Source organism: Antrostomus carolinensis, unplaced genomic scaffold (genome assembly GCF_000700745.2).
Source record: "Antrostomus carolinensis isolate BGI_N321 unplaced genomic scaffold, ASM70074v2 scaffold15448, whole genome shotgun sequence".
Lineage (NCBI taxonomy): Eukaryota > Metazoa > Chordata > Aves > Caprimulgiformes > Caprimulgidae > Antrostomus > Antrostomus carolinensis.
Genome location: NW_010332404.1, coordinates 9,089 through 33,999, shown reverse-complemented (window position 1 = coordinate 33,999; position 24,911 = coordinate 9,089). Strand labels below are relative to the sequence as shown.

The window sequence follows — 24,911 nt, the reverse complement described above, 5'->3', positions numbered from 1 at the left end:
TGCTGAAGCAGTATGTTATTGCTCCAAAGTTGAATGCCTCTTACTTCAAACAGTCGCTGGTCAGCATCGTCAAAGGGTTTCCCATCAAGCCTGTTCAACACTTGAGCGACCCCTTTGGAAAGAGTTAATATGAATTATAATATTAATTCATTAATTCACAGTGCAGAATATTTTACTCATTTGTAACATTTAAAATACATCTTTCAAATTGAAAGGCAAAGCTGCAAATATTTATTCTCAATAAACATGTGAAAGTCTGATTGTTTTGATACCAGGATTTAGTTTATTTCTTTCAACTGTTATTCTTTACTCTCCAAGTATAATATTTCAAATCTAAAAGTTACCTGCAATGCTTTTCCAAAAAGGTTAAAGATCTTTTTGGGAGAGAACTTGAGCACTTTGCTAACATCAGTCACATAATTTGTCCTAGTAATCTGGAGTACTAACATAATTTGTTAAATCAGTACTTTCATTCCTAAAATCTTAGTTGGTTTAGCATCACTTGGGTTTAAGTCCTTTTTTTCTCATGACTAGTCCATAAATTTATTGAACCAATGGAAAAAATGTAGTTTCCTTAAAACAACTGAAAAAGAAAAACTGTTCAAAGCTCTTGGCTCTAGTTGAACTAACACTGAGTTCTACCGCAACAAAGCGTTTTGATTTTGTTTAATTATGCCCTTAGAAAAGCACTGTAAGAGCTATCAGCAGTGAAGGGTTCAATTTCTTCCTACTTCTTTAAGGTAATATGCACTTCACAACAAACAATGAGCCATATTTTTGAAAGACTCAATTCCCATGTCATTTCTGCTGAATAAGTTCAAAGATCCTGATCCTGCATGGCAACGAGTGCCTTCAAGCAATGCACTACTGATCTCAGATCTCACTGACAGCAACAACACGCAGGGATGTAGCGTCTTGCCCTGCTGGTTTAAGTTGCTATCACTGACTCAGATTCTTCTCTGGAAAGTTAACCAAGGAATCTGGCACTGTTATTTACAAATGGCACTCCTTTTTGTGCCAAAAGCAGGTAATAACACAGGGTCAATTGCAGGCGTATCATAACTGGGAAGCATCCTATCAAACAAGCAATAAAACCCTGTCGCATCCTGATCCAGCACACATCCCTGCCACAGGCAACTGACAGCTGCCACAGCTTCTCTGGTAAGTCTTCCCCAACTGTGTAGCTTATCATTAAAGAGGGAAATTACCACTTTGCTGAAATGGAGAAACTGTTGCCTGAGTTGCATACAAAAAAAGGGAGACCCAAGAAAAGCAAAGTGTATAAAACATTTTTCACTAATATTGCAAGAACTTCTGTTTTTATCTCATTAGTCTTCAAGTTTCAATGCAATATATAACTTAACAGTGACATAATGGGAAAGCTGAAAAAGTCCATACAGCATCTGAGTCAAAAAATCCCTTCTTGGATACTTAACATGCATCCTAGGTACTGTAACTTCTTAACAAAATTCAACTGGGTAAATGAACAAGGAACATAGAATTAAAGAGACAGAATTAAATTTACATTACCACAAAAATAATGCAACTACGAGGAAGATCTTACCGATTATTTGGTGGTTGCTATTCCATATAGGAACACACAGAACAGACCTTATGTGAAAGCCAGAAATCTGGTCAGCCTAAAACGTAGAAATGAGGGGTTCCATTAGCAGTAGGTATCATTTGGAGCCTTTTACATTCTAGTAGTAGAAATGTAAAGGAGTAAGTTTATATTTATAAATGTCATTTCCATATGAATCAGCTCTCACTCAGAAAAAAATTCTGCTGATACATCATTCACAGTAAGACTAACCAGAAGTCATAAGGATTATTCTAAAAATTGCCAAAGAGAACAAATATTGCCATCTTTGCCACAGAAAGCTTACACTCTTTGACTTAGATCTGGAATTAAAGACAAACTGCAACTGAGACAATGTTCAGACAATTCCTGGATTACTTACAATGGTGGATTAGTAGTGACAACCTCCACTGAATAAGCGTGCCTCAGAAATACTCTTCCCAATTTTCAAACTGAAAGTGGATGTAGCAACACAGCTATAAAAAGGGGCTTGCAGGAAATACACATTTTCAGAAGGAAAGCAAGAGTAAGTAGGGAATTGTGCAAAAGTGCAGGCTATGAAGAAATGGAAGGATGGGGTTAAAACCCAAATTTGAGATTTTCTATATAGGTTTAATTTATCCTGTAGTTCTGGCAAGAATTTTCTAATTTATTGTTTTCTAATACAGTATAAAACTTTGCAATTTATTATAAGTGTCTGATTCTCTCTTTTCTACAGTTAATAAACTATATGCAGGGTCATTGCTGCAAAATCTAAAGAAAATAAAGTGTTTTTTCAGAACTCATCACTGAAATCAGTGTGGAGTGCCACCTAAAATCCATGGGAGTGGGGAAAAAATTGTCCCAGATGTGTATCTTAAAATGAACTCAATGAAAATACTTTGGCATTACATTCTTGGTAAGTTGAAAGTTGAGCATCAATATTTAAAAGTAATAATTAGTGTTCTGGGAGGAAAAAGAGAGCATTTTTTAAAAAAAGCAGAGAAGAGAGTATCTGGTCATAGCTACAAACGTATATTTAATTTTAAGTCATAAGGGATAACGCGTTCTTCTTACTACACTTGACTGTCTTGTAGAAATAACTGATGATAAAAACTGAATTTAAGCGTTAAATTTTCATAGGAACCCACCAACAGAAAATAATCACTGCCCATTGTATTAAGCATTTTCTTTTTCTCTATATAAATTGGGCAGTGCCTTTAACTTGGAAAAGACTAACTGTGAAACAAATTAGAGCTGAATTATTCAGGACATGTTATATTAAAAGCACAACTGCAAACATATCAACAATTGGCGTGCTTTATTTTAGCATATCTCTTTGGCAAGATATAGACCCCAGGCACTAATTGTACTTTTTGAAATTCTGAACAAATTAGCATCAATGCAGTCATCTTGTACACTTCTACAGCAGGCCCCTTATATTTCTTGTTTTGACAAATTCTGCTGATTTGAGAGATAACCCCTTTAATAACACAAGAAATAAAAATGCAACCAAACTCTCAACATGAAACACTTCCAACACTTACTGTAGTAATACAGTTTAGTAAGCTTGCTGACCAAGGCTGTCCACTGATTAACGTGCTGCACAATTGCTCGCCAAGTCCCCCGTAGTAATACTGTTTCACTGGACAGAATTCCGTGAAGATTTTGTCCTTCCATAACATTTATTTAGGTGTTAAGTACACGTATACATTTTTCTCTGCATCTACACCTTCCTAACTGAGGCTGGAATGAATGGGGTACCTTAGGATACACAACTTTTACTAGAAGTGATATGTATCTTGGAGAAATCCAGTGTGTATGTTTAATTTGTGCAAATTAAAAAGTTAGCTGGCTAAGTTAGGTCACAAACAACATTTGTCTCTCCAGATGCTGGTTCTGTTTACACTCTGTGTGCACAATCCCAGTCTCCAACAGCTAACAACAATGGTGCGGATAACACTAAACACCAACAGTAGAATTTTCAGCAATAAAAAAATCAGTTTGCATAGGTATCAAAGCACTTGATAGAGGAAGGTATTGCTTATAACTAGAAAAAAAATGACTCATGGAAAGACTAAGTAACTGCTTGAAGTCATGCACTAATCCAGTGACCTGTGTTTACTGTATAAAGCTGTGTCAACACCAGTAGACCAGAAGGATATATACACATAATGAATAGAAAAAATAATTTAAAAAAAATTCTCATGTTTTACAGTCACTTGTATGTAATAAAATTGTGTTATATTAGTTGCAATGCCAAAAATATGATGTATATTTACATTTCTAAAAATCTCTTACTTCAGCATCAAAGCGAGGATCCTGATAGGCATCACTGATGTTCACTGGGAGACCTGTGGAAGCTACAAGTTCAGCAATGCTATTGTTTATTAGCCAGTCAGAATAAGATGATGATTTCTCCACGCTGTCTTTGAAGCTATCAATAGGTATAGTAAGGAAAGAAAAGAATACAGTCAACATTGCTTGAAAGTCCAGTATGTCTTACAGGCATATTCATAGGAACAGCAGAACCATTCACAGTTATTAAGTGTTACTAAGCATTATGTATTGAACAGTAATTTGGTATTTATTGAAAACAAATCTCCTTTACAAAAATCTTTCTACTGAAAATAGCATTGGTCTTCCAAGTGAAGTAAATACAGCATATAATAATGAAATGCATTTACATGTGAATCAAGAGCCGGATTATGTTCCAAGTTTCTGTGGGATACAGGCCTGCTCATCAAAAGCAACCAGTTCCAAATAATATTGTCTGTAGAGCTACCTGAAAGTATATAATTTTAAGATTTTAATTTTTCAAATTAGTCTAATAATTTGAGGTATTTGTAATTTATACTTCCAATATTTTTCCTGTCAAGGGAAATGCCATTATTTATTTCGGCCTGAAATGCCAGACCTGAGTGGGTGAAGAAGTCATCAGGAAATAAGTCTTAAAATCAATAATGCAAGTATGTTGCTGTAGGTGGATCCAAGCAGGCATACAATACGTTAAGGTTTTCTTTTTTTAGTCCTGGCTGAGCTTCTGCCACAACTACTGAGGGGCTGAAGAGCTGTCAGTAAATGAGCATAAGTCTAGAATTATGGGCTGAACTCACAACACACCACTGCAGCTTCTCCAGAAGAGTCAGTATCTACACAGACCTTAAAATCCTCACCTTATACCTCATCTAATCAGCAGGGAAGTTCTCATTGACTTATTGCAGATAGGTTTTTGACATTGGCAAGGGGTAGGTATTCATGTGTGAATAAGTGAATGCAAGTTGTCTTAGTTTTGAGAAGAAAACTCATCAATTTTCAACACCTGAGAAACATTACTTTAAAAAGTGACTCTGAGGAGCCATGAAGAAGACTACAATAACTTCAAGCTTCAAAGCAATGCGCATGAATGAAAGGAGGTTGCACAGTAAAATGCTTGGAAGACTCAAAGTGAAAGGATTGATTTTTGTTGGCTGCATTGATTTTCCAGAGACTAATTCAATTAAGTCACTAATTTGAAAGAAAGCTCAATATTCTTAAAAGACTATAAAGATAATAATTATGTACACAAATAAATCAGAGTGTATCAAATTTCACTTGGGATAAGAATTTTTAGTGACTGTAATAAATGTTATGTGTATACTTTGACAAGAGCCTTTAGAGAAATATAGCGGTTTTTGAGCTAGGTAAAAAAAAAAAAAATCACATTTATAACTTAAAATTTATTTCAGGACACCAATACTTGAGAAAAAAATATTTTAAGAATAAGAATCTAATTTCAAATGCATAGTTCCCAGTTCATACATTAAAAATCTGGATGATATTATCATTATCATATAGAACACTTTAAATCAGGATTGGATTATGGGCGTGAAGCATTTGAAGCATCAAATGAATTCAAGTAAAAGAAACTTGAAAAGAAAAAGCTATAATTCAGGAAGAAGTTTTAAAAGTATGTTCTATGTCATCTCCATGCCTAGCAAGTGCTTTACACTTAGGAAACTAAGAGGCACTCGGCTTTCACTAGAAGGAGATATCAATGATTAATTCTGATGAAAATCACAGCCAGCTGGCTCTCTCTCCATCCTCAGCAGCTCAGAACACTCAGAAGCTACTCTAAAAATCACAAGCAACAATTTTCTCTAAACTGTGGAAAGCTGTGAGTCTGCTGCACTGATGCAGGCGGCTGCTTTGCCACCATCTCCCTGTCATGTTCACATACTAGCAGGAGCACCACATGCCAGGCAGGAGAGTAAACCCAGCTCAGGAGCATCAAGCAGTGCTGCAGGCTCCCCTTATGCAGCTGCTTGCCTTGTTATCTTCCTCAAACTTTCCCTGATGGCAGAAAGTGCAGTAGGGAAGTAGTACAGCCAAAATCACAGGTACCATCAATCCTCTCTAAACAGTGACATGAACCCTTCCAGCTCCTAGGAACAGGAGAGCAGAAAGACGCCTTATGAAGCATGAAAATACTGCAGGGAATGAGGTGATAATCTGAGTGCACATCATCCCAGGGACAGTGCTGGAGAAACAGAAGTAGCAGGGATTTTGGCACATCCTCTGTACCAGCCCAAACGGGAAGGAGCACAGATATTTTCTCCCAAGCAACCCATGCTCTGGCTCAGGCAGCTGACCTCTCCACTACTACTGCTACTCAGGTCAGAGAGCTGTAGTCTCAGTGACATCATTTGCTAATACAATGACTTCTGTGCAGGAAAGACATGAGCCTCCAGCACCTTCCCTCAGGCTCATCTTCATCCAGAATACATCAGAACTGAGAACCCTCAGGGCTTCTAAGATTTATGTAATCTTTCTTCAAAGAGAGGGAAAATTCAGGAGACTTGGCAAACCTATACTTCAAGACCAAAATGACTGTCAAAAAGGAATGCATCAGCATGTCATGACAGATAATAAACTTCATCATGGTGTGTGCTGAAAAACTGCAAACTGAACAGATAAATGCAAGTGTTGTCTTGCAAGGTATTTCTTTACAACCAACAGCAAAGAAAAAAAGAGATACAACTATTCATTATAACATTGAGGGACTAAACAGGTGAACTGCTATTAGCCAGATGTAAAAATGTAAAAAGAAAAGTCAGTTTCTTCTAAAACTGTAAGAAGATAGACTAGGATGTGAAAAGCTATACTGTCCTTGGCACTTCTCTCTTTCAGCCTATAATATCTTTGTATTTCAAATATTATTTCTTTGAAATTTTAGTGATCTGCACTGGTGTAATAATGAAGAAACTAATCTTTCCACATGAAATGTTTCATGACTTTACATCAGTTACGGATGCAGAATGAAAAGGACAAAACTGACTAGAAAAGTGCTCAAATGTCAATGGCTTACACCATTGTTTTGTATCCTAAATAACCTTTATTTTCCCACTGTAGTGCCAATAACTCAAGCTGTGCCTGTGCTAGATCCAAATGTGACATCATATCTGCCAGTCTAACCTTGGTCTTTGCAAAACCAACTTCACTCTTCGCTGGATGAAAAATGAAAGAAAAAGCATTAAATCTTTATATTAAGATGCACAGAAATATAACTTTATAGGTCTTGTAAAGACTAGCTAGCAGGTCGCAGGTGTTTATTAATGTATCAGACTAAAGTTAAAATAATCTTGACTTGACTACATGCAGAGCAGGCTACTACAAACTGCTTTTTGGTAACATACTAATATAACTATGGTAACAAGAAATGAGCCAGCTTGGTTATCTTGACACCACTCTACATTGTTTTGACTAATCTGGCTACAGATCAAGTTTGAGAAAAACAGGAATAACAACCACATCCCTTGATTCATCCTCCTGTCTCTGAACAAAAGGAATGTATTTTCACCCATTTAATTGACCTAGGAAAGACCAACGGCTACTCTGAAGCTCTTTGTCAAAAGCAGTAACTTGTTATTCCCAGATGAATCAGTAGATTATTTACTCATATTTAAAACTTCCTATTTATTATAACTTGTTTTCCTTTTCCATTTGTCTCACCATTCCCATCTCTCAACTACTGGATAGTGTATGGAAGAGATCTAGCTTCCACTCATCTTTCTGTGTGGTCTTGGACTCTGCTGTCAGCTTCCACAACTTAAAAATAACACTACCCATTTTTGTAATGCTGTGAGATCAACCCATGAAAAGCACTAAGAATTATGATCCATTGTAATCTGGTTACAATGTGCACATTCACCTTAATGAAGTGGTAGCTTCTTACCACACTGGAGCTGAAGAAATAAAGCATGAAAGAAGGCAAATCACCCCAAAATATTTTTTGACATTGCTTAAAGGGATTAAATATGGCAAAACACAAAGTAATCTTCAAGTTTGCTAAGCTATGGATAGCAAGTTGGACAGAAGGCTAGGTTTATCATTACAGCAGCCATTTAACATGGAAAATTTTAATTCAGAATCAGTATAAATTGATTATATAAAATGTATATGATAATGACTGAGTTTGGGCCCTGAAAGATGGGAGAAACCTTCTCACAATAGCCCTGAATCTTCATCCACTCATTTGGTAGGTAGGACATTTTATGTGAACCATTACCAGATGTATTAACTTGTAGGAATTAATACAGTAACTGCACATGGACAAGATGCTCTGTCTATTACTACTTACAATTTGCCCTTTATCAGTGTTTAAATACAGATCCCACTAAGAAAAACATATACTTCTATTCTGACTGGACTCCCAAACCAGATTTAGTCACAGGAACACAAATTCTAGGGAACACATGTTCTCTGAGGTTTTTAGGCTTTCCAACTTGACAATGAGAGAAATAAAGTCTTAACTGCAAACCTTTCAACAAAACTGTAAGAAGGCATTTTGTAAGAGATCAACAGTCTAAAATAATTTTGTAATTTTTACTTCAGTACTAACCATGCAAAACAACACTTGGGTGTCTTTCATGAGTTGAACAACAAAAACTCATCAGTTATTTCCTGGTTTCTTCTTAGACACTGATACAATGCTAGCACTATATACTCAAACATACATATATATAAAAATATAGACATGTATATTTATTCAAGCAAGTCTCCATTTAAGGCAAGCAGGAGTCTTGTCTGAGTGAAAACTGTAGGTTCACACTCTTCATTCAGATCTACCCAAAGTTCCATAAGAAAATAAAACTATGATCAAGCAAATTTAAAACTATGTGAAAAAAATAAAGTAATCCATTACCATAGAAGACATGAGCACTAACCTGTTATCAGTATCAGCACTGCATTTTGGAGATAACAACTCAAAGGATTTTGTAAATTTCACCACCTGTCATAAAAAAATAAATTTAAGTTGCTATTAAGATTAATAAATATGTAAGAAACCAGAAATGTAAGGTTCCTATATTTAAACCATATTTTTACCCAATGGTCTTAGAATAAAAATTCTATCTGTATTCTCCCAGTGGAGAATTCATGTTCAAAATACACACTGTGCGCAGTTCACTAACAACCAATATAAAAATCAAATGGTATCTTTAGATTCCTTCATGAAACTACTTTCTGTAACAGTATCTGCTTACCTTCAAAGGGCTTTGGAACATGAATTATGGAACTTTACCCAAACTACACTTTTTTTTAATATAGGAAAACAAACACAAAGACTCATTTGCACTACTAATTGCAACCAATTTTCCTCAAAGATATGTGCCTATAGCACATAAGTGAAACATTTTAAGAGTGGCTAATGTGACACAGAACACATGTACTGTTTTTGGATGCTAGTATGAGCCCCCATCTCCCACTTTGGTTCTGTATTGTAAAAGCTTTTCACATGATGTACATGTTATGGTATTTTAGACATGGGTTAATGTTGAGTTACCCTATGGACAACTATTTTGATATATAGGTTAACCCTCCAAAATAGGTGGAAATCAGGAACATAACTGTTTTGCCACTAGTAAAAGTGACCAATAGCATCTTGCTCTTTTCCTACTTCAAATTAACCTGATTTATGACTGTTTAGAAAAAGTCTAGGCTTAATTGAATACCCTGGCTATCCACATTTCAGAATTTGGTGTAGAGGAAAAAAACTCATTGCTTGTTGTTTGGAAAAAACCCTCAGGTTTGGTTTTTTTTGTTTGTTTGTTTTTTTTGTTTGTTTTTTTTTCTCCTATCTCAAAGGTAGAAATAGTACCAAGAGCAGAAAACTGAAGTGAACAATGCCACCCACAGCCTGCTGCTAACACGATGTACTGTTCTGTGAAAAATAAAAGTCATAGTATACTTTAAAACATAGTGGCATTTCATAAGAATGTAGTAGAACTGTATCTTGTAATTATAAAATCAGTGTGGGGGGTCTAGAAAGAGAAAATAAACTAGAAACATTAAAATTCTATAGCACAATATATAAACAAAATACAAGCCTTGATCTTGCTTTTATGAATGCCAGTGTAATTTAGTGCATACTCCACTGGAAGTACTTAATTTCTATTAATTTAAATGAAATAAGAATCATCTCTTTCCTCCAGGAGAGACAATAACAGGGTTTTTTTTCTGCCATATACACAAACTTACGATTCTGTGTCTGATAATCATTTAGACTTGTCACAGCCTTGCAACAAATAATCAATTACACAGACAGTGAATCCTAAGATACTTGGCTAGAAAAAAGAATGATGTTACAAGCAACATTTTTATCTTTTAACTGCTTCTCAAATCAGTAGAAAGGAGGATAATTTGTGTTGAATAGCCTGAAAACACTGAAAGGAGCTACCAATACAAAGGTAGTAACTTATTTTACTACTAACAAGTCATAAAAATTTTAAACATTTTTAAAGAGGCTCTCATACCCTACGAACAGCAGTACTACAAAGTCTCAGAGAAAGGCCCTGTCAAAACTGTGCATGAAATCCAACTCTTGACAAATACTTTCATATACCTTATGTCTATCTGCTCAGAGCTCTGCAATGAAATATTTCTTGGTCAACTGGACAGAGCAATTGGAAAAAAAACCATATTTCAGTAATACTGAAAGTCATATTTTCACTTCAACTGCTCAAAGGAAAAGCTTCTTCCTGTCACAAGTACATGACTATCTAGACATTTGTATGCAAATATATCTTTTTCAGTGTATTTTCTGTTATTGCAGGGAAAATTACTAGGTCAAAATAACACAAGAGAACAGCATTTTCATAGTTTAGGAACTGAGACCAGTTCTCATTTATTTTGCAAACTATTAAGGAAACTAGTTTAAACGTACAAACAGAGCTACTCCCAAACATACCCCTGTGAACAGTTAGAGTGGAAGACTTTCAGGAAGGAACAAATCCCATGGAGCAGAGGCCTCCAAAAGTAGCTGAGAAAACTCACTGTTGTAGGTTCACCCCTTACTGTCTTGCTTTTCTTCCACATTAAGATACTGGATTTGACAAAAAAACATTCATGAGAAGTTCAGAAGCTGACTAGTGTGAAAACACTGATTAGATTGCTGTAAAGCCCACTGAGTTGCTGAATACACAGGACGATCCGTTAACAAAGTCTCGATGAGTTTATTTTTATTTGTTATTTCTGAGGGACTAATAGTCTGATTAAAGATGCAACATGTTACATACTAGAATAGAAGCTAAGTAAGTCAGTTTGCTACACTTCACAATAACAGAGGCAGAAGTATGAATACTGTAGAAATATCAAAGATATCTGACAATTATTTATTGGAATGTATGCAGAAAAGGTTAGTTCTAAAAATGACCATTAAAGATCTGGTTGATGATGTAACCGTTTCTGGTTCTGAAGCAGCTTGCAAGCACCACCATTTGATAAGACATTAGCCTGAAAATGTTATCTAGGTCATAAATTCCATGGAAATGTAAATGAAGCTACATACAGGATTTTTCTTTTCTTCTAGTGCCTGTATCATGAAATAAAAGAATGAGCAAATAAATATTTGATAACAAATCATTTTTCTTTTTTTAAGCAGATTAAAGGACACCTTGCTTCTCAGTTAAGCTGTACTAGCTGCTCTGTATTAAGCACCATTCCATCACATACACAACTGAGAATCACAGCGTATCAGCTGGATCACACCATTGATAGTTAAATCCACCAGTCATTTACAGGCATCCTATTAAATGCTTTCAGATGACCAGAAGGAATCATAAATGTACCTTTCAGTTTCCATTTGAAAAACTGTCTACATTGGTTTTGGCTGGGATAAAGCTAATTTGACATGTTTTAGACTTGTGATGAAAACCATGTTGATAACAGGGATGAAAACATCCTGCAGTACTAAGCAATACTTACACAGCATCAAGGCCTTCTGCTTCTCACTCTGCCCCATCCAGTGAATAGACTGGAGGGTGCACAACAGATTGGGAGGGGACATAGCTGGGACAGCTGACCCCAACTGACTAAAGGGATATCCCTTACCATATGACATCATGCTCAGAATAAAAGCTGCTGGAAGGGGGGACACTTTCAGAGTTAGGTGACAGAACAACTGTCTGCTGGTTGGAAGTAGCACATGAATGCCTTATTTTGCTTTGCTTGTGCACACAGCTTTTGCTTTACCTACTAAAAAGCTTTTATCTCAACCCACAAGTTTTCACACTTTTACCCTTCCAATTCCCTTCCCCATCCCACTGGGGTAGGGAAATGATTGAGTGGTTGTGTAAGGCTTAGCTGCCTACTAAGGTTAAACTACAACAGCAGTGTCAATAAAGATTGAACCTGTATCTAACTTACACTTAAGAATGATGTGCTGGAAGAATACCTGCTGTCCAGTATTCACATATGATACAAAACAGCTTCACCACAATAAAATCTTTCTACAGAATGTGCAGATATACTTACTGGTGAGTCGATATCTTCCAGAAGTAATACTGAGCACCTTTCACACTTCAGCAGAGTCTGGGCCCGATGCATAATCTTCTTGACAATTTTCTCTAAGTCAGTCTGCTCCTCAAAGAGGTCATTCACTACTTCCAGTAAAGCCTGCATACGAGGACAGAAAACTCTTGTACTGGTTGTAAAATAAATAAATACATAGAGTATTGCAAAGGAGGCATAACCTCTGTGATTGATTTTAATGAACGATCCATTGAAATCTTTATTCAAATAGAGCTCTCAACAGTTACGGCCGCAGAATTGGGGTGGGGGTATCTAAAGAAAGAAAGAAGTTAAGTATTTCTTAGCTCACAACTGGGCACAATTCAACTCTTGGCGAACAATGGGGATCTTTCAAACTATTTCACTGCGGTCCAAAAATGAAACAATGGCTGTAATGCAACTCTTGAAGTACACAGTATGGATTCAGTTACTTGATTTGCTATATTGAATTTGCTGGTGCATTTAAACTCCATTTTATTCATTTGTTACCCATTTTGCATGTTCAAAGCTGGAAAGAAAAAACACACATCGATACTTCCATATTCCAATAGCACTTTGATCCAGTCTTTACCACTAACAACACATCTAAAATAGTGTTTTAAAACAAAGTGCTTCCCTTCTCATTTTATCAACTTTAAAAACAATAGGTCACGTTATTTCTTACCATGGGTCCAAAGTGTGCTTTTTTCCTTTATTCTGGTTTAGGATGCAATATTCAAGAACATGCATATAGGTAAGTGTATAAATGTTAGTGGTCTTAGCTCTCCTAACACAGTGATCATCAGCAAAATGTTTGCCACAGTAACTGGAGGTTGCCGCCATTGGTGCCCAGTTTGACGGGGAGTGCCAAGTACAAGCTTGTCCATCACATGTTACTTGCCAACTAATTTCAACCATGTACTAAGCAAAGCTAAAGACCACCAACAGGTCAAAAACACAATTAAGTACAGGCCACCACGTAGCTGTCAGATGGCAATGATATTTGTTTTGCCTCACATGGCTGAAGTGACAAGAAACAAAATCTGTACATCTAATCCAATTTCCTGATGTGTCCAACCACCAGAATTTACCATTTTCTAATGAAGAATGAGAATGTCCCTATTTCTGCTGAATGTCTCCCTCAGAAGATTAAACACCAACTCCTCAGAAGTCTTATTGTTCCCTGCGGGCTGGGAATCTGCACCAAATTTTAAGTCTCTAAGTAGTCAAACAATTATTTTGTTTGAACATCAAACAAAGAAAAAGTCTTTGGCAGAAAAGTCTTTTTTTGTCCCCCCAAGCCTCCTCCACATCTCCATCCCAAAATAGTGGTCTGTAGTCAGACCTGGACAGAAGACAAGCTTAGATGCTTCATGACCCTTAATATATACACTATTAGAAAAGGGTTATTGGCAGCTTTCAAAGCAACAGAAAGCATTAGTTTCCATACATGGAAAGCACCAAAATCCTGAATATACAAATGCCAGTGCTCAATACACAGACCCACCCCACTATAGTTTCACTCACTTTGTGAAGCAAGAGTAGGTTCAACACGACCAGAGGCATTTCTACTGAAGCTTTGGCAAGCTGCAATTCATGATAACAAAAGTATCACTTCTCATCATTGCAGGAAAGATTAAGAAAAAAGCAAACAATTATAGAAAACCATCAGAATTACCTTTATTTCTTAAAAAAAATTTAAAAAAATAAAGACACCTCTGAGAAGTAAATTACTCCAGCATTATTTTCACTTCTTTGGAGCCTCCTGTCCCAACTCATGCATGGAATCAGCAATCATGAGTAATGCAAGTAATGTTTTTGTGCAGGCACACACTGTCAAAACCCTTCACTTAGTTTTTTTTCTTGCTTACTTTTATAAAAATATATCCATATTATTATGAATTTAATATTACAAATTCAGGATGGCAAAGGTCTGGTGTTTCTGGAATTTTATGGGAGTTTGAATCTCTGCCGAAGTAACACTCTCTCCTGCACCATCTGTGTCACAAATGCAGTTGTTTCAGCACTACAAAACAGGGAACTGACATCAGGAAACAACAGCCACCATCACAAGCGTATTTCCCTCCCACACTCTCTGCTTGCTGCCTCAAGTTAAGAGAGTGATCTGTTGAAAATGCATTTTTTTAAATAAAACACAGTTAATGTCTGCTTAGCAAACACACATGTATAACTGGAATCTGAAGGAACGAAAGATGAGGGTTTGATATTGGGTCAATATACTTTTTTTTTTTTTACTTACCCTGCTTCTGTCATATTCCTTCCTTGAAGCTGCAAATAGCTGGGCATTGGATATGGCAATCCCACAGAATGGGAGATACATCTGCATCACCTAGTATCAAAGGAAACTCAGAGTCATTAAGAACAACTGCTATGAGACACTCACGTTACTAGCAACGAGACCTAAACTTAGATGACACGTCCCAGGAAGGTCTCAGCATACTCACTCTTCAGCAGAACACCAAAAGAAACAAAATCATCATGGGCAAGGCACATAAAATGGGTGTAGCAGATTAAATAGCTAGGAAATAACAAATAAACTTGAGTGCACAGGTCCCAGCAGTGAGGGTCCTCTAGAACCTGTCTAGAAAATGGCAGATTCTCAGTTCTATAAAATGTGTGCTGAAGACTACATTAAATTACAACTTCCTCAGAAAAATTATTCTTTTTTTATTTTTCTGAACTGTTTGAGTCACATTCCTGTTTTTTTCCTGCTGATTTCTAAAGTATATAGATTTTGGAAAATACAAACACAGTGGAACACAGCACACTGATCCAAAACTATTAGTCAGAAAGCTGATTGTCTTCTCAATGAGAAAAAATAAGGTTAAAGAACATGCTTGAGAAACTAGGCCTTAATGCATCACCATACATCAAGAAAGATTGGACAAGAGAGTCTGATAAAATATTTTGAGGTGCACAAGGTGTCTTCAGGCTGGCTAAGACTTTAGGCATACTTTAGGCTGGCTCTGTGTGAAATGAATGAACTAGGCTAGTAAAACACTTGCATACCAGTAGGACTGTAAGGAGCCAATACTGTTACGCCAGATTCACTTCAGGGATTTTTCCCTCCTAAGAGAACACAAAAAGATGAGGAAATGGCACATACCACCATAACCTACATGCATCCTTTTTGCCTCCTTTTAATTGATACATATATAATTACTAATCCTCTGGTGCTCCGAGGTAAATACTGTATCACTGAACCATAATGCACTGTGATTCTATTTCTATTCCTGTTGATTATTATTTCTCCTTAAAGAGAAGAATGCGAGTTATAATGAGCATAAAACACAGTCCATATTTTACTATCTTAATTCTTCAGCATCGATATGTTTCCTTAATATAATACTGACTTCTGGCAACAGCGAATAAATTGGGCAGAAATTGTACTGAAAGGACAGAATATTGAAAGGCAGGTCATAGACACACTGTTAAGCAGCATGTGACAGGAAACACCGCAGATAAATGATATGGTTATTTTAATTTGCCTCAGTGAGACAAAATCTTGTTAAGCAGCAGCTATTTTCTTTTTCCTTGTCTGCTGTTCTTCCTATAGCACTGAACACACCAGGACAGCTTGCCTCTACCAGTCAATGTCTGTACAAGTTTGTCAAATAGTTTTATTATTTATTATTTAGTGAAGCCCACTTGATGCTGGAACTTGTAAAGGATGCACTGGCAGCTGGTCTGGAGGTTGAGTATGCAACATGTTTCTGTTACACCAATGCACACCCTTTTAAAGGACAAAATAATTTCCCTTTGCTATACTGAAGGCCATTAAAAAAATAATTTTGAAGCAAAATGGACTGTATCTGAAAGAAAATTTCCCTCCACATCTATTTTGAATTAATGACAGGAAAAGAACCTGCAGATTTATTAAACAAACCATTTTTCTAAGAAAGCAAATAGAATACAAAAATATATTAAAAAATAGTTTTAACAGTGTCCTGGTTTCAGCTGGAATAAAGTTAATTTTCTTCCTAGTAGTTGGTATAATGCTGTCTTGGATTTAGCATGAGAATAATGTTGATAACACACTGATGTTTTAGTTGTTGCTAAGCAATGTTTATCCTAAGTCAAGGGCTTTTCAGCTTCTCATACTGCCCGGCCAGCAGAGGCTGGGAGTGCACAAAAAGCTGGGAGGGGACACAGCCAGGACAGCCGACCCAACTGAGCCAAAGGGGGATTCCATACCACATGATGTCATGCCCAGTATATAAACTGGGGGGAGCTGGACAGGGGACATCACAGCTTGGGGATTGGCTGGGCATTGGTCAGCAGGTGGTGAGCAATCATTCTGTTCATCACTTGTTTTGCATATTTTTAAAGTTATTATGATTTTCCTTCCTTTTTTGTCCTATTAAACTGTCTTTATCTTTTTTTACCTTTTTTTTGCCCCCATCTCAATTCTCTCCCTCATTCCTCTGGCAGGGAGGGGAGCAAGCAAGTGGCTGTGTGGTGCTTAATTGCCAGCTGGGGTTAAACAGACAGATATATCTCATTAATTTATTTTGGCAAATAAGATTAGTTGCAGTGATTTATCACAGCACTTTGTGGCATATTAACAAACAAATCAGTAAATATAGTATATTTCATAAAAATGAAGTTCAGTCTGAATAATAAGCTAATCTAATGAACCTGCTGAGATCAGAATCACAGAATGGTTGAGGTTGGAACAGACCTCTGAAGGTCATCTAGTCCAACCACCCTGCTCAAGCAGGGACTCCTACAGCACATGAACCAGAATTTTGTCCAGACAGTTTTTGGACATCTCCAGGGAGGGAGATTTCACAACCTCTCTGGGCAACCTGCTCCAGTGCTCAGTCACCCTTACAGTAAAGAAGTTTTTCCTTATGTTTAGGTGGAACTTCCTATGCTGCAGTTTATGCCCATTGCCTTTTGTCGCATTGTTGGGTGCCAATGAGGAGTCTGGCCTCATCCTCTAGACACCCTCCCTTTAGATATTTAGAAACATTAATCAGATCCCCTCTGAGTCGTCTTTTCTCCAGGCTGAACAGGCTCAGCTCACTCAGCCTTTCCTCACATGAGAGATGCTCCAGTCCTTTAATCATCTTAGTCACCCTTCACTGTACACACTCCAGGAGTTCCATGTCCTTCCTATACTGGGCAGCCCAGAACTGGACACAATACTCCAGGTGGGACCTCACCAGGGCTGAGTAGAGGAGGAGAATCACCTCTCTCAACCTGCTGGCAACACTCTCCTAATACAACCCAGTATATCGTCAGCCTTTCTGGCCACAAGAGCCCACTGCTGGCTCATATTTAACTGGTTGTCCACCAGGACTCCCAGGTCCTTCTCCACAGGGCTGCTTTCCAGGAGGTCAGTCCCAGCCTGCACTGGTGCATGTGGTTATTCCTTCCCATTTGCAGGACTTTGCACTTTCCCTTATTTAACCTCATCAGGTTCCTCTCTGCCCATCTCTCCAGCCTGTCGAGGTCCCTCTGAATGTCAGTGCAGCCATCTGTCGTATTGGACACTCCTCCCAGTTTAGCATCATCAGCAAATTTGCTGAGGAGGCACTCTGTTCCTTCATCTAAGTCACTGATGTTGGAAGATACCACCTTTTTTTTTTTTTTTAAATGAAAGTTAGCAAGATTATATTTTGCATTACTTGAGCATTCAGGGACCAGGTAACCTGACCCAGTTTCTCATACCTAACCCACCAACAAGTTCTGCACCCTGGGGTAGCAACTACACTCACCTCACAAATTCACAGTGGTATACAAAAGCTAAAAAGCTGTGCTCACTTACAAACTGTTCAATATTTTATCACGCCAAGAAACATTCTATGAAAAGATGATGAAGTAACAGGCACCAGTTCAATATCTCATCCTCTTAATTTCTAAATTCTATTATTCCATTATGGGGTTATTTTATGAGTATTAAAACAGAACTACCAAAAGAATGGACAGGATAAGTACTAGAAGCTTTAATACCCAGTTATGCAACCACTTACATTTCAGCTGGGTCCTGAAGATGACAAACCTGTTCTGCAGAACTACACCAGTAAAATCAAATTACTGCCCTGACTATAGTTACTTTTTTCTTCCCACAGAAGCATATAATCCCATTGCTTTAGTCTCGCCACACATCTCCAAACTTGTGTGCCCAAATTCAGACATTTAAATCCACAACAAGAACTGAAGTAGTAGCTTGATATTTAGAAGTACAAAGCTTTCAGAAATTCTGCAATATTAACTGCGAGGACAAGAAAGACACGACTTGTGCTTGCTTCATTGATTTTTTTTTTTTTTTTTTTTTTTTATGGCATCAGTTCTGAAATCCAGATGAAGCACACCAGATCTCCCTCAGAATTTCAGAGGGCAGTCTTCCATATATTTCCTCTTCCTAATAAAAATTTTACAGGCCAAAAGTTCCATACCAGGTTGCATAGTTGTCTGGGCACATCAGCATTTGGACACCTCCACTACAGCATCACAATGTCTTGAGATGTGACACTCACTTTCCTTTCATCTGGCTTTTCATAGATGCTGAGACATAGAATACATAAGTTACTAAGATTCTTATCAGTGTTCTTCTGAACTGCTAAAAATAAGATTCTCTCATGATCTGGGCTTGGGTTTTACAATAACTGCATACATGATACAAGTTTTTTTACCATCAGAAATGGGCAGGAGGATACCTCTGGCCAAGCTCTTTCTGAGAAGATCTAGCCTCAAGAGATACTGCCTTTCCTTTCATCACACAGCCTGAGGATGATGGTTCTTATGGAACCTGCAAGCTCTTCCTTTGCTACCCAAGAAAAGCCCCTGCTGGCTCCTACTTTAAAAGTTTAAAAGAAGGCTATTTTCTAGAATTGGGTGTCTCATGGGAAATAAGTTTTGAAATTTTCTTTTCACAAGAAGGTATAAAAGCCTTTAGTTTCCTAGCCTCAGTGTTGTTTTACCCTCACAAATAGCACGAGCTCTCCATCAACTGCAAAACAATATGCAATATTACTTTTTTTACCCTATTTAGGAATACAGGTGTTCGTCTCTGCAGACCTCAACATGTCTTGTTTTGTTAATGACAGGTAATGATATAGAAAATGAAGCTGCATGCATGCAGACCTGCAATGCAGAAAGTTATTAGCTAATCCTGAAAAACAGCCAGTGCTGCAATGGCAGCACACTGCAGAGGTAAAACACTAGCTTCAGGCTTGCTGGCTGGAAAGCAGCCTTGAGTTCAGCTTCAGCTCAGCTAAATGCAATGACATTTACCCTGCCTCCCCCGCACGCGGTTTCGCCTGCACTAAGCATCCTCAGAGAGCATCTGCTGCCGTAATACAGTCTAACTCATGGCGTGTGACGTACTCCAAGCATGCCCCTGCCTGCGGTCACAAACAAAAACAATTTTGATGGCTGATGAAAGAAAGCAAAAAGAAGCCTCTCAGTAAGGCTTGAGTACTCAATCTGGCACAAACTGTAGGTTAAGCTCTCAGCAAAGGTTTGTCTGGTTCAAGTGCTTTCTTTAGCGGTCACAGAAGCCACTTCTCTTTACACAGCTTGCTTGGTAAGCCTGTGGGGGAAGGGAGGCAGTACAGCCTTTCTAGAAAGAGAAAGAAAGTATTTTTGAAGTGTTGTTGCTGTAGTTTAAAGTTATACATGTTTTGTGGACATACTTAAAACCAAGTCAAGGAAGCCAGCTGCCCCTTGAAACACTTCCTAAAGTGTTAAAAATAGGTTCAGAGAATTAAATATTCTACTGAATTCTGAAAGCAACAAGCCAAAATCAATTGCAAAATGGTTAAGCACGTGCATTCATTCAAACTCCATTCCCTTCTGCCAGCTGTGTGGTGCCTGGCTACCCATGCCTCTGATACAATCTGATCATCATCTAGGCTTGCAATTCGCAGAAATATTTTCCAAAATTATTTTTCCACCTCAAGCATGGACAGAACAATTGCTTGGTAGAGACATGCCATGAATTATGGGCATACGAATGGGGCACATAGCTCCCCGCTTCTATCTATGAACCTGCAGATGCTCCTGGGCCAATTTTCTATTGCCTTTTTAAAAAAAAATTCCATTTGCATGTGGTTATTATTTATGCAGTACAATAAAAATGCCCTAATGCTTGCAAACATATGGCACCGTCTCTGTCCTATAAAGCTATCTAACTATAGAAGCTTTTGGTGGCTGTAAGCAGCCTGAAAAGGACCACAGGAGCATTTCTTCAGCACTGAATGTGTGCTTGGCTGCCTCAATTACTGGCACACATTCAAACTAGATAACAGCATCACCAGAGAGATTACAACACACATCTCCTGTTGGAGCACACTTCCTACAGTTTAAAAACCCCAGTCCTATGTAGGTCACTGTCCTCACAAGCCACAGCACTGGGAGAATATCACATGCAGGACCAGGGGGCAGGAAAGGGCAGGAGTGTGCAGCTTAAAACTAGCACAGCCTCATCCCTGACCTTTTTCCCAGCCCCCATCACTGCCCTCCAGTTGCTACAGCACAAAACCCATCTTCTCTCTTTTCTGCTACGTACCCAAGATCTTTAAACTGGGAAAACAAATGAATACATTGAATGTGATTTAGAATAATGCACTTGTAGAACTGTTTATATAGTCATAACTATACACTAATCCTATTTCATTTTTCTTGCAGAATTTGAAGGTTTCTTGCCCCAGTCACTTTACAGCTAAACATTCCTCATATTTGCCATCACTAGCAGGATGTGAAGCTCAAAAAAAAAAAAATCTAACCAAGCCACACTGAATTATTCTGTCATACACACAAACACATTGGGAGTCACTATTTTTAAGTGATATTCTATAAGACTTATTTAAATATTTTAACACCGCATTGAATTTAGCACTCTGTACAAAGTGGGAAGGACAATAAGCTGTACTGTGAATTTCCACAGAGTGCCTCATTTTAAATGCAGTTAGTCCAAATAAATCTGAAAAAATTTCTGCTAATGACTAGAAAGACAAAAATAATTTAAATATATGTAAAATATCTAGTATTCTAGGATGCAATATTCTGATCTCACAAAAGTCCAGCTATTTTCATTAGAAATTTCTCCTGATTTTACACACACCCAAATCAGTGATGCCCAGTAATAAACCCTGTCCCAGAAAATACTTCAAGCTGCCACCGAGGTATTCAACACGTGATACTGAACCAGGATTTCCAGCAGGAAAAGCAGGGACAAGAGAAGGAAAAAAGTTACATGAGGAACAACTGTGGTTACTAAAATGAGAAGTGTAGGAACTGAGGAAGAGTAGGGGTAGCTGTTAAAGCAGTTGATGAGAAGTGTAGGAACTGAGGAAGAGTAGGGATAGCTGTTAAAAAAGCAGTGACACAAGGAGCATCAACATGCTGGTGTAAGCACCTGTAAGCCCAATGGCTGCCATTCAGCACTTAGTGCTGGGAATTCAGCAAATGCACATCAAGCTTGAAAGCAAGGAAAAAAGTCACTTTACAGGTAGCCCAAGTGATGGCTGAAAGTTACAGTATGATTAAACCAGTAAGCCAACATGCTTCTGTATTATAAGCAAGTTGAAAGCCATGGAGACTCCTTTACTGCAATGGCTACTGAGCACTCTCCAATCTGGATGGTGGAGGTATGCACCATATCTGTGTGACCACCAGCAGCCATTAAATCAACCCAACAATTACAGATTACTCTATCAAGTCTAGGGTTTCCATCCCTTGGTTTTGGAAGTCGGCAGGGCACCATCCTTTGTAGCAGAGTCTTACAGAGAAGTGCTTGGCAGCTTTTATTAGTTCATCTAAAGTAACGTGAATGAGCAGCATCACAAAAGGTCACAAATGTCCTCAAAACCACAGCTCCCACCCACCAATTAACTACTTCTCCTTCAAAGGCTGGATGTCAGTCATCTTTGATGCACCTAAATTATATCACCACCTTAATAAAAATCAAGCTGACAGGGTTCACAGAGAATATTTTACCTGTGTAATGTTTTCCAGAGAGACCAAGGGGGGCTGTTAACTGCCTGGCTACTCTCTCTTGTTTGAAGATGAGCCACTAGAGGCCAGTCCCCAGGCATGGGAGCCCACAGCTGTTGGGTAAGGCAGGTAGTTCTGCAGTGCCTTAAATCTCAGTATATCAAAGCACTCTGGCAGACCACGAGTGAAGTTTTACAGCAGCAACATCACGTCATCATTTTTTTCTAGAGACAGCAAAACTGAGTCAAAGAAAGATTAAATGATTTATTCTGAGGGAAGGAAGAAGGTCACAAAGAAAGATTTTGTCAAAATTTTGGAAAAGATCCTGGTTCCTACTATACCTGAATCAGCAGATCTGTTTGCCCAAAGACACTGTTATAAAATCGTTATAAATGTCACTGCATGAGATGAGAAGATCTTGGTATTAGCACTGCAGAGTGAGAGCAGCGAAGACTGATACTAACAAAAGAGTTTCAGATCAGAACTTTAAATTAGCATAGGAAAATTAGTAAGTATCATTTCAAAGTTGATTTTTCCTACAACATAATTGCAGACTTCAGTTTTACCATTTCAAATTGCCCCACACGTCTGACCTATGGCAGATGCTAACCATAATAACTGACCATGCTAACTGAATAGTATTGAAATCAAGAATAAATTCCATATGCATACATACGTTGAGAATGTCATCTTCAAGTCGCAATTCTACTTACAACTCAGTTATCAACTCCTAATTCTTGTCAATGATGAGAACTAGATTTATGGATACTCTACTTCTTCCTGCAGTCTTTAAGCATTAGAGTACATAAACTGAAAACTATTTCTGCTAATTATTGGCTTAGCCAGCACTGAATGAAGATGTCTTATTTCACTCTTTGTACAAATTAAATTTTGTCTTTAGAGACAGAGTGCAGGCACAGAATCAGAATCATAGATTGGATGAGGTTGGCAGGGGCTTCTGGAGGTCATCTGGTGCAACCCTCTGCTCAAGCAGGACCACCACCAGTTGCCCAGGACTTTGTCTAGACAGCTTTTGAATGCCTCCAAGAATGAAGACCTCACCACCTTTCTGGGCAACCTGTGCTAGTGCTCAGTCACTCTCGCAGTAAAGTGTTTCCTGATGTTCAGAGTTCCCTGTGTTTATGTTTATGCCCACTGCCTCTTGTCCCATCACTGGGCATCACTGAAAAGAGCCTAGCTCCATCCTCCCATCAGCTACTTATACACACTGATGAGATCTCCCCACAAGCCTTCTCTCCTCTCTGCTGAAGAGTCCAAGCTCCCTCAGCCTCCCCTCATAGGACAGATGCTCCATTTTCTCAATCATCTTCGTGTAACTTTGTTAGGCTCTGCTCTGTCCAGTATATCCATGTCTCTCTTGTACCGGGAAGCCCGGAACTGGACGTGTTACTACGAGCCATGAGTGAAACTTAATCCTGCTGTCGCATAAATACTGTGTGCAGTTTAACCAAAAAAGAATTTAGCTTACCTATATGTAACAGCCTGCATTGAGATTACAGTGATATTACTAAGTTTCTATTCAGGTTCTTCTCTCATATACTTCAAAAGGTGTTTTGTGATTTTTTGAAGAAAAAGTTACTTGAACAGTAGCCTTTTTTCATAATGGACTTTGTTTAACAGAGAGTGTTTCTGCAAGAGCTTTACTGCAGAGCTAGCACATAAACCAATTATATTTCCTGGGTTGCATTGTGTCTAGTATGAATAAGTTTAGCTCCCCTGACAGCCTACTATTTGTAGCACTAGTCCAAAGCAGATGGAAAGGTTTGCTTCTGTTCAACTAGGAAAAAAAAAAGTGAAGCAAGTTTTATTATGCAAGTGAGATCAAGAATTTGGGTGACAGCTTAAAAGACAGCCAGGCACTCAGGACACAAACTGTATTCCCTTAAATTATTACTTGTCAAGAAAAGCATTTCTAGTGTTTCTTAGGCTACAGAAACTTTACCCTGAATGAAAAAAATCTTCAGTGGAGTAGAAATACCCCACAAAGGACAATACATAGCATAACTGACCCTTCATTTCACCACATTATGTCTCTTCTCCAACAAGGATGCACCTGTAAATTGACCCTTTCTTCCATAATACATAGAAGCATCACAACACAACATCATCAAGTTACATTTTTGACATACATCCTTACGTTATTTTGTTGAATTTCTCCATGACATTGGGAAATTTGCCAGTGGTGTTTGACATTTGCCTATCTTGAGTTTACATATATTAGTGACTAATACCATTGTTACTGAATGTCATGGCACTTTATGCTGGTGACACTTGACTACTCTTCATACATTTCTCCTGAGAAAGCTGTTCTTATTCTTTCCATTTAAAAAAAAAAAAATAAGTAATTCTAAGGAATACAGTGTATTCTCAGCATATAATTTTTAGCCATGTATTTTTTCTCAGAAACACAGTGTTTCTGCAAAAATGCAGAATCTTATTCTAGTAGAATTGATTATAAAACCAGACACACTTGACAATACTGTGATTTGAATCTGATTATACCAATTAGGTAATCTGAATTTATTATAGCATTTTCAGACCTGATTAAAAGCACTTCTGA

General features: G+C 37.8%; 1 protein-coding gene across 1 annotated transcript in view; it reads right to left on the bottom strand.

The window, feature by feature from the left end:
• Positions 1-14,711, bottom strand: part of PDE11A (phosphodiesterase 11A) — a 75,532-nt gene extending 60,821 nt beyond the window's left edge. The window contains exons 1-6 of the mRNA XM_010173514.1: positions 14,625-14,711; positions 12,350-12,490; positions 8,764-8,828; positions 3,860-3,995; positions 1,565-1,640; positions 45-112 (exon numbers count right to left, since the gene is read on the bottom strand). Of these exons, the coding sequence (XP_010171816.1) occupies positions 45-112; positions 1,565-1,640; positions 3,860-3,995; positions 8,764-8,828; positions 12,350-12,490; positions 14,625-14,711 (573 nt within the window). The remainder of the gene's footprint in view (positions 1-44; positions 113-1,564; positions 1,641-3,859; positions 3,996-8,763; positions 8,829-12,349; positions 12,491-14,624) is intronic.
• Positions 14,712-24,911: the final 10,200 nt, after the last annotated feature.